The sequence below is a fragment of the Gadus chalcogrammus genome, chromosome 15, assembly GCF_026213295.1.
Source record: "Gadus chalcogrammus isolate NIFS_2021 chromosome 15, NIFS_Gcha_1.0, whole genome shotgun sequence".
NCBI classification, from domain to species: Eukaryota; Metazoa; Chordata; class Actinopteri; order Gadiformes; family Gadidae; genus Gadus; species Gadus chalcogrammus.
In genome coordinates this window covers 5,681,175-5,696,657 of record NC_079426.1, presented here as the reverse complement: position 1 = coordinate 5,696,657, position 15,483 = coordinate 5,681,175, and the positions used below count along the sequence as shown (strand labels likewise).

The 15,483-nt window shown below is 51.1% G+C and overlaps 1 protein-coding gene across 3 annotated transcripts in view; it reads left to right on the top strand.

The window, feature by feature from the left end:
* The window catches only part of arid4b (AT-rich interaction domain 4B), a 46,935-nt gene that overhangs the window by 26,740 nt on the left and 4,712 nt on the right, over window positions 1-15,483 (top strand). For 2 of the 3 annotated variants that reach the window (XM_056608742.1, XM_056608743.1), the window contains exons 10-23: window positions 1,783-1,859; window positions 3,924-4,075; window positions 4,164-4,236; window positions 4,681-4,775; window positions 4,896-4,993; window positions 5,933-6,125; window positions 6,550-6,809; window positions 10,103-10,288; window positions 11,383-11,467; window positions 11,705-11,843; window positions 12,177-13,484; window positions 13,916-14,029; window positions 14,401-14,631; window positions 15,302-15,448. In XM_056608742.1, coding sequence (XP_056464717.1) covers window positions 1,783-1,859; window positions 3,924-4,075; window positions 4,164-4,236; window positions 4,681-4,775; window positions 4,896-4,993; window positions 5,933-6,125; window positions 6,550-6,809; window positions 10,103-10,288; window positions 11,383-11,467; window positions 11,705-11,843; window positions 12,177-13,484; window positions 13,916-14,029; window positions 14,401-14,631; window positions 15,302-15,448 — 3,158 coding nt within the window. Of the gene's footprint in view, window positions 1-1,782; window positions 1,860-3,923; window positions 4,076-4,163; window positions 4,237-4,680; window positions 4,776-4,895; window positions 4,994-5,932; window positions 6,126-6,549; window positions 6,810-10,102; window positions 10,289-11,382; window positions 11,468-11,704; window positions 11,844-12,176; window positions 13,485-13,915; window positions 14,030-14,400; window positions 14,647-15,301; window positions 15,449-15,483 lie in introns of all 3 variants that reach the window. The other variant, XM_056608741.1, reaches the window with a different exon arrangement.

The following is a 15,483-nucleotide window of genomic DNA, read 5'->3' as shown; positions in this document are numbered from 1 at the left end:
CTACTGCCCCTGTAATCAATGTCTTAACACTTAACCAGGATTATCTGGAGCAAGCCAAGTGATTATATGAACCTGTGTAAACGCAGTCTGTGTACTGTGTACAATTTTAGTTGGAATAACTATAACTTCCAAATCTGAAGGAAACATATCTGGATTTCTGTTCAACGGATATTATTATCAACCACATATGTGAAACTGAAACTTGAACATAATGATTTGCTGATGTGGTGGGATGACGGTAATTGTTTTCGGTGCTGATTGTAACGCGTTCGTGATCAGCAGGGCTGGAAATAGAATAGTTGGCTGAAACTGGAGATACTTTGGAAACACATGAGGACTCCAGCAAATCAGTGTTGGATTGTTAATGATATTTATCGCCTTACTCTGGAGTATTGACAAAGAGGTTTGTGGCTTATTTCATCTAGCAATGACATTGAATAGGTAGAGACGGGCAAAAGCACAGCCTATAAGATCTTGCTTTTACAAGCTTAGCTGTAAAACGAAGCTCCCGCAGGCCAAATATATAGCCTTGTTGATTAGTTGCAGCACAACATTACTGTCTGATGTGTGAAATATTATGATGAGTCTTCTACTGGGCTGGGGTTCTTCTAAACTGCTTTTTAAAAAAAGAATGAAAGAAAGCCGATTCCAGCAGCAGAGAATAGAAAGAGGAATGTGTTTTGGGTATTAACTTGGGCCGCGCAGCACTCGGCCACTGTTATAATTACAAGATGTTAATCCTGGTCATTAGTGGCGACTGTTTGCTTAAGACCAGGGATGTCACTCTCCGTGGCACTTATGAAACCACGCACCGCGGCCCCTCAGAGATGACGCTCATGATACTGTCAGACTAGGACCTGCGGTGGGTCTCGTTCTGGAGACACCTCGAGGGGGAGAACCTAATGAACGCTGTGACAGCTGTCTGATTGCTGGGGATGTTAGCCGGGGATGTGTGTGTGTGTGTGTGTTTGTTGGGGGGGGGGGGGGTGAATGGTTTCTCCCTATGGCTAGTATTCCTGATAGTCATCGCAAGAAGAAGTCACCTGCCCTTGAGACGTCTAAACGCATTTCTTCATTTAGCGATCATCCCCGTCACCGAACCTCCGCCTCATTGCTGGTTGCCACACACCGCTGCTGCCTAGAGACAGATGGGGGGGGAATTTGTTGTTCTCGCTGGGTTCGGAGGGAGCGTGATGAGGAAGCGTTGGAGCCATCTGTCTGGAGAGGGCTCGCCGGCCGGACCCGTGTGTAGAGGCCGGGCGGCCCGCAAGCTGTTACCCGCCTCTTTCTTTGAACAAGTCCTTTCATGGAGCTCACAGTTTGGTATCACAAAGAAAGCCATATTGTGTGTGTGGTCAGAATGCGCCGACGCGGCAGCGTGCTACAACCGTAATGGGCTCTCGAAGAGGCATGATGATGCTGGTGGATTCAGTTTAATTCAGATGTTCAAACCGAATGATGCCGTTATCTAGAGTCAGGTCCAGGAAGTAACAAATGCAGGCCTGAGGATCGACAGGCCCCATTTATTAAGCAACCTTGTTCACTGTGTGTGTGTGTGTGTGTGTGTGTGTGTGTGTGTGTGTGTGTGTGTGTGTGTGTGTGTGTGTGTGTGTGTGTGTGTGTGTGTGTGTGTGTGTGTGTGTGTGTGTGTGTGTGTGTGTGTGAGAGCTTGTGTGATTATTCTGTTCATCTGAAAGCAGCCTTGGTTACCTCAAGGTCTATTAGGTTACATCTATGTGAGCGTGTGCACACGTATAATTCTTCTTTGTGTGTGTGTTGCAGTTGCATGGTGTTACGGAAGGACGTGCGGGAGATGAATTGTGACTCTCCCCCGAAGGCTGACGCGGGGCTCAAACCAGGTGAGTGTTCTCCTGGCACTGTGCTCGTGTGTACCCCGGTTCTCGTGTTGGCCTCATTCCAATAGAAAACAAGCTCCCTAAACCAATTACAAGGAAACAGAAGTCCTCCGTAAAACAAGACTCAGTGGCTCCATGTGTTTCCATTGTCTGCATTTGAATCCAATGTTTGTGAACGAGAATCATAGGCCCCGGAATGTTCCCTGGAATGACCTGGGGGATTGTGGGTAAAATCGAAATGAAAACGCCCGTAGAAACAACTTTTTTGTGTCAGCCGTAATACCCATGTAACGCCCAAATGAACGGAAGCTTTTGATGTTTTTCATGATACATATTACATTACCTACATTAAGTACACATTGAGTCAATAAATGAACACAACGCTCTATAATTCTCCTTTTAAATATATCAAAGTAGCAGATTGTCCTGCATTGCCAATGATTTAAACATTTTATATTCACTGTCAACTGTCAAGGTATTAAACATCAACATATGGATGTTTGAAATAAAAATGTTTTTATAAAAATTGTAATAGCTTAAATTAAATGAGTATTGTTTGTTGCTATGCAACAAACAATGGTAAATATTTGTCCAGTAACAAAAAACAGTAATTTTAAATATAGTGTTTCCCTGCCTCAGCTTATAATGGTAGTCTATGAAGAAACCTATTGATCGCCCCCTGCTGGTGTATATTGTTTTTGAAAACTTTGAAGAAATTATTCATTCATCGTGCATGCTTTGTGACTCTTCCTTGTATCTTCAATGCTGATCAATGGCCATTACTATCTAGAGACATCGGTGATAGAAAATTAACATTAACAAGACAACAAGACATTAAGCATTAAGCTGACATCATGCGAACCAACAGGTAGTGTGACCTGTTAGACGTCAGTGAAATGTTTATCATGGGCGGAAACCTTCCTCTGATGGATTTGTACAGCCTACATTTACATATGAATGCAACTTAGGTTCGCCATCCATTGAGAAAGACTGCTGGCAGCTGCATAAGGTCAACCTGTCTCAAACAACAGTGGTTTGTTGTGGCTGTTTCTAAGAGATCATTATGTAGTCTAGTTGGGATCGTCAAACCTGAGCTATATGGAGACAGCTTAATGCTTTCACATCAGCATTCTACTCGGAGGTGTCCTTGGTCTCAGGCCTGACCCCTATTAACACTTCTGCTAAATTACTTGATAGTGCAGAAAGAAGGAGGCTGTTCATGCAGCAAAACCTTCCCTTTAAGCAGGCTTTTGGTACTTTTAATATCAAATTTAACATGGTAGCCAAGCCATGCATGCATTATGTCAGGATGTCCCTGTAACGCTTATGTAATATATGTATATTATTATTTATAATGCCTTTAGAAATGGGGTTGGATTGGTTGGCCAATTGTCAGGGGAAGCAGTGCCTCAAGGCGTCTTTCATTTGCAATTAAAACATTTTGTTTTTCTCCAAGTGAACATTTCCCCAGATAGTCGCTTAACTTTTCCACAGAGGGACTACAAAGTTTTGCCCTTTTTGTTTTCTTAAAAGTTTTTAGATATTTTTTACACCTGGGCTTTGCATCTACAGTACCACCACCCGTCTAGTGTTTTCTTCATCAACGTTAATCTCGTGTTAATAATATCACGTTTTCTGTGGCTGGGTTAAATCTTATTTCATGCATGCTTAAACAAAATAATTATGGATGGATTGAATCAGTTTAATCAGAGTGCTGATGCAATTAGCCGTTTTATTCTTCATCTAAGAACACAAGCCATGCCATGGCTCATAACACGGGTCAACTATCAAACAAAGACACCGGGACTAGCCTATTGGCGCCACCCCCACCCACTATACCCCACCCGCCCACCCACCCGCGCTGTTTAAGTGCCCAAGAAGCCGGTCGCTTTAACTCGGGAGGAGAAAGAAAACCAAACAAAAAAAACAGGGCAACGAATCCCACACTTGTTGTGGTTACATAAGCGCTGTTGCCAGGCTACCGTCCCCGGCAGCCGTTGTGCTGAAGCAACGCTTCCTCCGAGGACCTGAGTGAGACGGCTCGGTGTGTGGTGTCCCCCCCCACAGCACTGGACGCGGCGCTGGAGTTCCAGCGGCGGCAGGTGGTGCCCAGCTCCTGGCGGACGGAGGTGAAGGAAGAGAGCTCCAGCAGCGAAGACGAGGAGGACGAGGAGGAGGAGGAGGAGCAGGAGGAGGACGCCAGCAGTGAGGAGGAGGAGGTTGGTTCATCAGACCCTACAGCCTCCCCCCCCCCCCGGCATTCTACAGTGTGTTTGTTTTTATTTGACTTTGTGTTCCTTTGTGCAGGAGGAAGTGGAGCCGTTCCCTGGGGAGAGGGAGAACTTCCTGCAGCAGCTCTACAAGTTCATGGAGGACCGAGGTGAGGGCAGACAGGCCAGCGCTGATGGGTCACTGAGGCGCGGGGCGTACGAGTACTCTAGTACTGTTACGGCCGTTCCTAGTGGAGTAACGTGTATCGTGACCGCCTCCTTTTTTGGAAAGCATAGGAGCACGGGAATTTAAAGGAGCACAATTTATCGTGAAATGAGATTCTGAAACGTGAAATTGTCATTATGGGGAGACAATGTTGTGTTTAGACCTCGTTTTTTTCATGCTATTGCAAAACAAAGATAGATTGACCTCGGTTACGGTATATTCAAGTTTATTCAGGATTTACAGATCTCTCGCTCTCACTCTCTCGGCATCACAAAATGGACAAAAAATTGCATGATGCATTGTGGCGTACAAGCCCTATAGTTTATATATACATGGAGGAAGCACTGTAGCTTCATCTAAACCCTGCCTATGGCTATACCCACCTCAGGAACGCCCATCAACAAGAGGCCTGTCCTGGGCTACAGAAACCTGAACCTCTTCAAGCTCTACCGACTGGTGCACAAACTGGGAGGCTTCGACAGCGTGAGTCCCGCTTCTCCTCCACATCTGTTCAGCTTTCCCCATTTCTCCCCTGCCAACCCCTTTTGCTATTAATGCCGATTCAGAGTGTATTAAGCCTTCCCCCTCCTTCTGTCTGTACAGATTGAGAGCGGCTCGGTCTGGAAGCAGGTCTATCAGGATCTGGGCATCCCTGTGCTGAACTCGGCCGCAGGCTACAACGTCAAATGCGCCTACCGCAAGTAAGCATTGGTCGAGCAGCATCCACTTTCTTTAGTGACACCACCAGATAATCTGTTGGCATACAGCTGCACGCTGTCACACAAGCCTTGTCGGTGTCTTTCGCTCTCTATCTTTCTGTCTCGCTCTGTCTCTGTCTGTCTCTCTATCGGTGTATCTGTCTGGCTCTCGCTCGTATATATCGACTACTTATTTTATGAACACCACTAGGGTTGCCGTGGTAGACGGTATTACCGGTGTTACCGTTGTTGAGGCCACCGTTGTTCTTTTTTTTTTTGTACTAAAAAACATTCAGTAAAAATGACTAATATAATTATAATTAAGAAAATTAAAATGTGTAGAATAGGCCACAGTTCTGCTCTGTGCGGGAGAATTGTCGCGCCGAGAATTGACGTGCTTGCTTACAAGACCGGTAACCATAGCAATGCCGGTAAACAAACCCCGCGGAGCCCAATCCCTAAGTGAGCTCCCCGCGCTACGGCCATCCGGAGGTGCACAGAGCTTTTGGCCGTGATATTATGATATATAAAATTATATTATCCTATATATAAATAATATATAATAATATAAATAATTTCCCTCTGGGATTATTAAAGTATTTATCAATCTATCTATCTATCTATATATAGAACGTTATAAGACGCCGAGAATTGGCGCGCTGCCAGCCGCTGTCACCGAGTGTGAGAGGAGAGTTGACAGAGAAGATGGCGGTTGACCTATAGTTTCAAAGTTAATACCGTTTATACCTGTAATACCGGTGTTGACACAAGCGTATTACTCGGTGTGAAAATGTCCACACTGCGGCAACCCTAAACACCACCCACAGCAGATAGTCTGTTGGCATACACCTGCACAACGTCACACAAGCGAAAGCCATGAGTGAAGGACTGAGTGGTGCCCGTAGGGATTGGTTGAGACACGCCGCATGTGCTCCTGTGCAGATACCTGAACGGGTTCGAGGAGTACTGCACCTCCACCGCTATCACCTTCCGCATGGACCTGCCCCTGAAGCAGCCCAAGGCGGAGGGCAAGACGGAGGCAGAGGCGGGGCCCGCCGCCCCCCTGGCCTCCAGCCCCGTGAAGGAGCCCACGCCCGAGCAGGAGTCCAGGGGCCCGCAGCCCGCCCCCTGCAAGGTAAGGCTTAATGTTATACAAACTAGGAACCATGTCGCGGTAGGCCGCCAACCTTCATCCACCTGTCTCGTCCCCCCTGGTTCTTCCCTAAGAAACGCCCGATCAGAGATGCTCTGTTGTCATTATATTACATTCGCTTCCCTGTCCACTCGTGCGTGTGTCGCGGTGTCCCTGAGCAAGACACCTTACCCTAACCGCTCCTGACGAGCGGTTAGGGTAAGGTGACGCTCCTGACGAGCGCCGTCGTTGTGTGAATGGGTGAATGTTATGCAATATTGTAAAGCGATTTGAGTGGCCACAATGGTAAATGCAGTCCATTTACCATTTAAGGAAGGCTACTGTACTGCCACTCAGTGTTTGTGTCTCATAGAGATGCATTGTGGGAGGTACAATACACATGTGACAAGAACCCCTGGTCCCGCAGGAGGAGAAGTCTGAGTCGGGCCGGTACAAAACGGAGCCGGAGTCGACGAAGACGGAGCGGAAGTCCCTGGGGAACGCCACCGTGGACACCAACGACGCCGCGGCCGAGGACGACGACGACGGTGACGACAATGAAGACGAAGATGAGCAAGAGTCGCGTCTGGGAGACGCGGAGGAGGGCCCGTCGGGGGCGCGGTCGGAGGGGGAGGTCAGCGTGAAGCTGGAGCCCGCAGAGCAGCAGGGACACAAGGAGAATACTGGGTAGGTCCCGAACGCCGCGGTTCCTCTTACAACAGGTGGAGGTAATGTGATCTAGAGCTGCCGGAAAACGCACACACACACACACACGCACACACGTACACACATGCATAGAAACACACAGACACACGCTATGGACTCCTCTATGATGCAGGGTATTCATAGAGACCATTTAGACCTCTGACCCGATGTGAGGCAATCAATTTGTGGTAGTAAATCCATCCCAGAGGTGCTCTTAAGTCATCGGGGAGGACTTCCTTTGGTCCATGAGGAGCTCACAGATTAAAGGCATTCCCGACGTGTTTGTTGTCTCAAACTCAAACACAAAGTAATGTGCAATTCGGTTCTCAATTAGCTGTTGCTCCAGTTTGAACTGATAACGTTTGGCAAGGATTGTTAAAAAAAGTTAAGATAAAGAATAAAAAACTTTTTTTATCGGATTATCGCTGGAATACTGTAATGTCCTTTTATTTATTTTTTCCGGAAATTCTGTTTGGTCACCTTTTACATTTCGTCTCACTGCATACCATTGTTTAAATCCTAATGGTATTTAAATACGTCATTGTTTACACGCACCCTGGACTCAAACACATATCCAATGAGACCAGACTGGTTCATACAGTCTGCATCACAGACACATGCCTGGAAGCTGAGGAGCTCTGAGGTTGACCTTTTGCCCCCGCTGCTTTGCCACCCACCCTCAGCAGAGAGCCAGGATCGCCCTTCCTCTGCCTGAGCTGCCCTGTCCCAGTCCTCTAACACCATGCTCTCACCCCCCCACCCCCCACCCCCCAGTGTCCGTACCCTAGTCCCTAACAGCTCGGTACGCTTCAGGACGCTGCAGCCTGTGGAAAGCTCTGAATCCTCCCGTCGCTACTTCCTCGTGTGGTTTTCCTTCTTAGTAGTCTCTCTCTTCCTCTCTCGCGCTCTCGCTCTCTCACGCTGTCTTGGTCCGTCTGTCTCTGCCTTCCTCTGTACGGCTCGGATTCTATTGTTTGACATTGGCATCGTTCAGCTCTACACGCGGCCACTGAGGCCTAGCCCTGCTCTTGATGGTTTGGGCTCTGTAGCACCGCTATGTGAATGTGTTTCTCTCTGTCTCTGTGTCTATCTCTCTCGGTCTGTCTATGTCTGTCTCTGAGGCTCTGTCTGTCTCTGAGGCTCTGTCTGTCTCTGTTTCTCTCTCACTCTCACTCTCACTCTCTCTCTCTTTCTTTTCATGTCTGTCTGGCTCTTGCTTGTATCTATTTTTGTGAACATTGATGTGTAACTGTGTGATGTGTTACTTCGAACATAATCTTTGTCATGGACGCATCGGGATGAGACTGTCGTATCAAATGTGGCGCTTGGTGCTTTTGAAAACGCCCTTGCTTTTAGGATGCAGGGCAAAAGTTGCTTTTGTTTGTGAATTGACCCTGGCTTTGGGAAGATGATCATCTTTCACAATCAGTAGTGTCTCCAGCAGTAGTGAGTGTACCACTGCAGGAGGTCTGGAGAAGCCAAGCTGTGTGTAGATTGTAGAGGAGTTTTGGTATTGGTCTTAAAGGAGCAGCTTTTCATGAATGGAAGGCAAGGGATCCGTTGATCATTCACTAAACAGGCTGAAGTGGCTGGGGGCTGGCAGTGTTTGTGTAATTGCAGAAGAGGCTGTTCTTTACTGTACAAAAGGCATGTGGGTGTGCGTGCGTGTGTGTCGAAGGCGATGTTAATCACCCTTATGCTGTGTTTCCTTTCTTTAAACGCTAGATTTGCCTTTCCAAATGTGATGATGTTGCATGCCCAAGAGACACACCATGCTGGACGGTTTCCAATCATAAAACGACTGAGATTAATCGACTTTTGATTCATGAGAATAACTGATAAATTCCTCAGGAACATTTACCAACGTAATAGCTTTGATCGGCTAAGTCTTGTGACTGTGTTGGTATTTTACTAGATCTCTTGTCTTCCATGCGCTAGTGTTCACTGGTACAACTCGGGTTCAGCAGAAACAACATGCCGATTGTTCATGGCAAGGGACTTGGATCCGTTGCTGTATAACGTTGGCAGGGGAACCGCTCCTTACAACACAGCCTGGCTCTGATCTCGATACATACTGTGTGCGGTAATGTGCCGGCTCAACACTTTCCCTAGGTCACTGTGTTAATCATCCCCTGGTAGTAGAGGAGATCCTCTACGCACTTGAACGCCGCTATTCAGCGGGGCTTGTCTGACTTTCGGAGACGACAAGGTGGCGCCAGCCCTCTGTCGTGTGGGCTGGTACACCGAGTGCCGAGGCGTCAGGCAGTGCTTGCGCTGCGTTCTACGAGGTTGTGCCGGCGGGGCCGTCAGGAGCACGGCGTGCGACCCTGTGCATTCTCTCCCGCTGAAGGCTTGCTTAACGCTGCTGTGCTTGCCTGCCGAGCTGTGCTGAGCTGAGCTGAGCTGTGCTGAGCTGAGCTGTGCTGTGCTGTGCTGTGCTGTGCTGTTCTGTCCTCTCCGGACCCTGGCACCGAATCCCCCCCCCCCCGTCTGCCTTTCAAATCCAAGCGTGGCCCGTGCTCCCTGGCTTTGATTAACTCTCTACACCCCCTACAATCCCCTCTTCAGCTCCACCTTGTGGCCACGCTGCCTCCCTCCCTCTCCCCCCCAAGCGTGTGTCTGTGTGTGGTGTGTGTGTGTGTGTGTGTGAGACGGGAGAGTCCACAAAGTGTTCACTGCGTGTCTTTGTGTGTGTGTGTGTGTGTGTGTGTGTGTGTGCAGATGTAGCTCTAGACAGCATTTCATATTCTCACACACCATATGATTGAATTTGATTTGTTGTTGTGTGTGTCAGGGGAGTGTGCAGCTAGTCGGTTCCGCTAATAAAGTGTTTGTTTACCGGAGCGCTTCCTGTAACGGGGCGCTGAGGGTCGTAGCTCAGACGCAGGGTAACGGATGGCAGACAGCGGGAGCGGAGGAGCCCTCAAGTGTTTGAGTCATTCATGTCTAGCTGAGAAGGAAACTGTTAATACTGTATTGTGTTGTCAAGGGGGTGTGGGGGGGGGGGGGGGGGGGTTGTTAGGGGGATTGTTTACAGTTATTGAACAGCAGCCGGAGGAGAAGGTGGAGTTTATCAAGAGAAGGGGAGGGGATCACTGAAGAGTTGACAGCGGAGAAGGAGAAGGAGGAGATGGTAGGAGGAGAAGGAGGAGGTGGGGGGGGGGGGGAGGAGGTGGGAGCAGGAGGTGGTAGGGGAGGGGGGGGCAGGGGGTGTGCTGTGGTCTTGGCCTTAGCCTAGCAGGGGCGGGAGAAGTGCTGAACTGTCTTTCTTGCAGGGATGTCAGCAGTCAGGAGGGGGAGGAGGAAGGGGAGGAGTTTGAGTGTTACCCCCCGGGGATGAAGGTGCAGGTGAGGTATGGGCGAGGCCGCAATCTGAAGACGTACGAGGCCACTGTGAAAGAGGCAGACGTGGAGGGGGGCGAGGTGCTCTACCTGGTGCACTACTGTGGCTGGAACATCAGGTAAGACAGCACACGGGGAGAATCGCCTTAACGTCTGTATTCACCCTATTAGACAACCCCCCCCCCCCCCACCCCACCCAACCAAAACAACAAGTGTTTTAACGCTGCAGTCATCGCCTCTTTGTGGGTATCCCCCCCCCATAGCTCGGTTACAGTTACACCCCCTCCCTCACTGATACTATCACCCTGTGCCCCACGTCAGCAATCTGATCCGGGGCAACGCAGAGCCACCTAGTGGCGGAAAAAGGATATAGCGTTCCTCCACTTTAGCTCATTCGGTTTTATGCTGACTGAGACCCCTGGTGTCTGTCTCCCACTTGAGCCCTCAAGTCTTCACTTTAGAGTATGCACACAGTGTGTGATACATTTGTTAATGAAACATGTACGGTCGGTCTCACAGGCCATGCCAAGGGTTGCCACACTCACCTCTGCCTCGCAACTGTCTTCCCCCCCCCCACCCCCCTGTGGCTCAGGGTTAACGGCATTAAGACGAGCGCTAGGGAACCAAAGACACGGGGGTTTAGCTTCTCCTGCTTCCTAGCCAGACTAGCGTTAACTTTGTTTTGTGTGTGTGTCTGTCTGTCTGTCTGTCTGTGTGTGTGTGTGTGTGTGTGCCACAGCCTTAATATTGAAGCGTCTCCCACTAGCACTCTCCTACAGCTCAGAGGGATGTACTCTGCATTGTGTCTGTTGTGTGCGTGCGTGTGTGCGTGTGTGTGCAGTCAGTGACACGCCCATTCCCTTCACATGACAACGGTGGCACTCTCGGTCGTAGGCGGGGCCTTCTCTTGGACTGTGTGTGGTTGTTGGTTCCTCACAATTCTCTGTATTTTCCTTTTGGTCATCGTAAAGGCTTGCTTTTCTCTGCCCCGGCGGCCGTGGCCTTCGCTGCTGCCGGTGCTCACTGAGTCACGGCAGCGGGGCGGAGTCCGATGTGGGGGAGGTGGCTGCGCTGCTCTCTGTGTTGGCACCGTGTGGTGGCTGCTTCTGTGGTTGTCTTTTGGTTTTGTTCTTGGGTTTTTGTTTCGTATCAAGATGGTGACGTGTTTTTTTTCTTTCTTTTCTTCCTTTTTTTTTTTTCTTTTCCCATTTAGATATGATGAGTGGGTAAAAGCAGACAAGATTATCCGGCCTGCCAATAAGAATGTACCAAAAATCAAACATCGCAAAAAAATAAAGGTATGCGTCTGTCTTTGTGTCTTTGTCTATGTGTGTGTGTGTGTGTGTGTGTGTGTGTCTATTTGTCTGTCTGTTTTTCTTTGGATGTGTCAGTCTGTCCTTTTGTCTGTCTTTCTGGTTGTGTGTGTGTGTGTGTGTGTCTGTCTGTCCGTCTGTCGGTCTCTGTCCGTCCCTCCGTCTGTGTGTCTGTGCGTACTCTGACACCAGCATGTCATTGACCGGTGCTATCCCCTACAGAACAAATCGGATGTGGACCACAACCGACTGGAGAGGCTCCGGGAGAGAGAGGACCTGGGCCCCTCCCCCAACAACAACCGCATCCCCCCCTCGCCTCGGTCCGGCTCCGGCCCCGATGCCTTTTACAAGATGGATGACGGTGAGCGCAACGGCATTCCGGTCCAGACTCTCCGGCCAGGGCTTTAGAATGGACCTCCATCCTCTATGGCCTGCGAGGCAGCAGCATCCTTGAGTCTGCCGTTCCCGTGCGCACTTGTAGCAGATTAGCCGAACGTTGCCTCACAATTCAAGCGTTAGCCTACTTGTATTTGTCTTGTAATTTCGTGCAGTTTCAAACTGTTTAATTTAATTCGATTTTGTTTGTATAGCCCTTTATCACAGTCAGCCCCAAAGGGCTTAGCAAGCATTAGTTGATCACTAAAAGGTTGTCTTCCATTGTGACCCCTCGTTTCATCCCTCATGTTTCCAACAGCCTCCGAGCGGTCGACAGACGACAGCGAGCGGGAGGACGAGGAGGGAGACGAGGGGAACGAAGACGACCGGCCAGGCTACCGCCGGGGCCAGCGGAGAGGCCCGTCGGACCCCCACAAGCCGTCGGAGCGCTGGGAGACCGGGAGTCTGTCGGAAGAGGCCAAGCCTCCGTCGCTGTCCGGGAAGAACCACGACCCCGTCAGCCCGGACGGTTCAGACGGGAAGGAGGGGAAGAGGCGCAGCCAGCCGGACCCGGAGGGCGAGAAGGCCACCAGGAAGAGGAAATCGGAGGGATCCCTGAAGAGCCCGACCAAAGCCAAGACCAGGAACACCCGGAGCGCCGACTGGCTCCCGGGCGGCTCCCCCAGGAAGGAGGAGAGAGGGGGAGACTGCGCCGCGGACGAGAGGCGAGCCTCGTCCGACAGCAGCTCCGACGACGACGGAGCGGGGAACTCGGAGTCGCGCACGGAGGACGGCGAGCGCGGCCAGACGACGAAGACCAAAGGCTCGCCCTCCAAGAAGTACAACGGGACGAAGGAGAAGACCAAAGCGGCCGCCCGACCCACGGCCTTCTGGGACATTCCCGAGAAGAGGGCCAAGGCGTCGGCGGGCGCGGAGGAGAAGCCGGCCGTGCGCACCAAGGGCCAGAAGGACGTGTGGTCCAGCATCCAGGCCCAGTGGCCCAAGAAGACGCTGAAGGAGCTGTTCTCCGACTCGGACACGGAGGCGGCCAACTCGCCGCCCCCTCCGCCCGACCCGACGCGGCCGTCGGAGGAAGAGCCCAGAGAAGAGGACGAGTACGAGGAGGAGGAGGAGGAGGAGCGGCGGCGGAGGCAGCGGCGAGACAGCGGCCCCGGGGACGAGCCCTCGGAGGAGCCCGCGGACCGCGACAAACTGCAGCGGGAGTTCCCCAGCAGCGGGAGCGACTCGGTGCTCAACACGCCGCCCACCACGCCCGAGTCCCCCTCGGCGGCCCTGGGCCTTCCGTCGGAGGACCCGGGCCAGGCGCGGGCCCCGTCTCCTCCCCCCGCCGAGGACCCCGCCCTGCCTTCGGAGTCCTCCGCCGCCGCCGCCGCTGCTCTGCCGCCACCGGCGCCCGCGCCCACGGAGGAGGCGACAGGGGGGCGCAGCGAGACGGACAGCAGCACGGTGGAGGTGGAGAGCCTGGGCGGGGAGCTCCAGGACCTGGCCCAGGAGGACGGGGCCGGCTCCCCCACCAAGGCCTTCCAGGCCAGCCCCTCCTGCCACAGCGACTGCAGCCTGGAGCTGAGCAGCAGCAGCCAGCAGGACAGCGAGCAGAAACCCAAAGGTACGGAGCGCACCTGTGTGTCTGCGCTTTTATGTCTGTCTGTCTGTCTGTCTGTCTGTCTGTCTGTCTGCGCTTGTGTGTCTGTCTGTCTGTCTGCCCTTGTTTGTCTGTCTGTCTGTCTGTCTGCGATTGTGTGTCTGTCTGTCTGTCTGCGATTGTGGATCTGTCTGTCGGCACTTGTGGGTCTGTCTGTCTGTCTTCACTTGTGTGTGTCTGCGTGTGTGTGTCTGTCTGCGTGTGTGTGGGTGTGTGTCTGCCTGCGCTTGTGTCTCCGTCTGCGTGCGTGTCTGTCTGTGCGTGTGTGTCTGTTCTTGTGTGCGCGTGTGTGTGTCTGTGTTTGCCTGTGTGTGTCTGTCCGCGAGTGTGTCAGTGCGTGTTTGTGTTAGGGCTACCTGATCCCTGACCAGGGTTCTCATGCGTGGTCTCGCTAGGTTTGACTGGGAGTCAGAAGCGGCAGAAGGAGGCACCGGTTATGGTCCCCGCGAAGAAACCGAAGATAAACCGCAAGAGCTTCGGAGTGCCTCCCAAGAAGAACAGGAAAACAGGTAAGAACCAGCATAGTGCCGGTACCCCTTCATCACAGTGTTCCCCTGCATGCTCGTTTATTGTTCTAAAGTGTTACAGCTCCACAGAATGCTGCGGCCCTTTTCAGTAAACGCTGTCCCAGCAAAATCTGTTTCTGTCTTTGTCGTTGAACAAAAGTTTTTGGGGTTGAAAATATATTAACTGAAATCCGCTGATCATCGGAAAGTGTGTGTAGTATAAAAAGAAGTGCATGAAACAAGTAGGTTTGAATTTTTTTCCACATGGGTATTTGTTATCCCCGTCAGGGATTGTCATGTTGTGGTGAGGACCGACCCTTGACCTTCGACGCTTAACCTTTGCCCCCCCCCCCCCCCCCCCCCACCTTCCTCAGCCCACAGCAGCGACAGCGAGGACCAGACCCTGGCGGAGGGCGTGTCCAAGCCCCCCGCCCTGAAGAGCCTCGCTCACCCGGAGCTGAAGGCGGCCGCCGTCTCCCCCAAGTGTCCCGGGAGGACTCCCCCGTCCAGCCATAAGTACCAGAAGCCCGGGGAGCCGGACCACCTGCACCACCGGGACCACCACGGCCGCTCGCCTCGTGTCTACAAGTGGAGCTTCCAGATGTGTACGTCCATGATGGGTTTGTTGGTGCATTTGTCTCCAGTCTTCCGTTAACTAGGGCTGCATGACATTGGGGGAAGAAAAATAGTGATTTTGTCTTTTCGTGATACGAGTTGAGGCATGGGTTATGAAGATGTATCATTGTATATGATTGGGGTGATTTTTATAGCGTTATACACTCGATATACAGAGCAACGTAGTCTTTTCTGTAACCCAAATAATCCCATACGTTCTCTTTGGAATTCAAACTTATTTTTAAACTGATCAACATAATAGTGCTCCTCTTGGGCTGCATTTGTTTTTTATTGCGTAGAGTAGTTTTCGTTTTAGTTTAGAGATATGGGGATAATAGGAAACACCTGGATGGATGTGTAACTCAGTCTTTTTTTTATGTTTATGACCTAAAACTTCATGATGAATAATGCATTGCCTCTTGGTTTTTGCAATGTGGATGCTGGCGCAAGAATATACGCTGATATATTTATTCACTAAGTTTTAAAGATGTGCCTGTTTGAGGTGACAACCTCGTTCTTATCGAAGCAAACCTACAACTCTTTACCTTCCCTGCTGCACGCTTTGAACACAACTCCTCACCGCTACCATTCTGTATCAGACGGGAGTCAGCAGCAGCATCATCACTAACTACTGAGTGTGTCCTCCTTTCATTCTCGCAGCGGACCTGGAGAAGATGAACAGCCTGGAGCGCATCTCCTTCCTGCAGGAGAAGCTGCAGGACATCAGGAACCACTACCTCTCCCTCAAGTCTGAGGTCGCCTCCATCGACCGCCGCCGGAAGCGCATGAAGAAGAAAGAGCGGGAAAGTGAGTGCCACCTCCTTCAAACCTAAAGCCACATA